We start from the raw sequence: 629 nt of genomic DNA, 5'->3' as shown, positions 1-629 counted from the left end.
AGGCCTTCAGTCAAAGCATGCATCTTATTGTTCATCAGAGAAGTCACACTGGAGAAAAACCCTATGAATGCAGTGAATGTGGGAAAGCCTTTAGTAAAAGCTCAACTCTCACTCTACATCAGCGAAATCACACTGGAGAAAAACCCTACAAATGTAACAAGTGCGGTAAATCCTTTAGTCAAAGTACATACCTTATAGAACATCAGAGACTTCACTCTGGAGTAAAACCTTTTGAATGTAATCAGTGTGGAAAAGCTTTCAGTAAGAATTCTTCCCTTACTCAGCATCGTAGAATTCACACTGGTGAGAAACCTTATGAGTGTATGATCTGTGGAAAGCATTTCACTGGGAGATCATCTTTAACTGTACACCAAGTTATACACACTGGAGAAAAGCCCTATGAGTGCACTGAATGTGGAAAGGCCTTCAGTCAAAGTGCATATCTTATTGAACATCAAAGAATTCATACTGGTGAAAAACCCTATGAATGTGATCAGTGTGGAAAAGCTTTCATTAAGAATTCATCCCTTATAGTCCACCAGAGGATACATACAGGAGAGAAACCCTATAAGTGTAATGAATGTGGAAAATCCTTCAGTAGGAGTACAAACCTTACAAGACATCAGAGG

At 39.1% G+C, this 629-nt stretch overlaps 2 protein-coding genes across 3 annotated transcripts in view; both read left to right on the top strand.

Moving 5' to 3' along the window:
- Positions 1-629, top strand: part of Znf454 (zinc finger protein 454) — a 124,740-nt gene that overhangs the window by 17,284 nt on the left and 106,827 nt on the right. The gene's annotated exons all lie outside the window — the stretch shown is intronic.
- Zfp2 (ZFP2 zinc finger protein) overlaps positions 1-629 on the top strand; it is a 5,418-nt gene that overhangs the window by 822 nt on the left and 3,967 nt on the right. Inside the window, exon 2 of one of the 2 annotated variants that reach the window (XM_031351763.1) lies at positions 415-621. In XM_031351763.1, the coding sequence (XP_031207623.1) occupies positions 415-621 (207 nt within the window). Of the gene's footprint in view, positions 622-629 lie in introns of both variants that reach the window. The other variant, XM_031351764.1, reaches the window with a different exon arrangement.

Source organism: Mastomys coucha, unplaced genomic scaffold (assembly GCF_008632895.1).
Source record: "Mastomys coucha isolate ucsf_1 unplaced genomic scaffold, UCSF_Mcou_1 pScaffold5, whole genome shotgun sequence".
Classification (NCBI taxonomy): Eukaryota; Metazoa; Chordata; class Mammalia; order Rodentia; family Muridae; genus Mastomys; species Mastomys coucha.
This window is presented reverse-complemented; position numbering and strand designations above follow the sequence as displayed.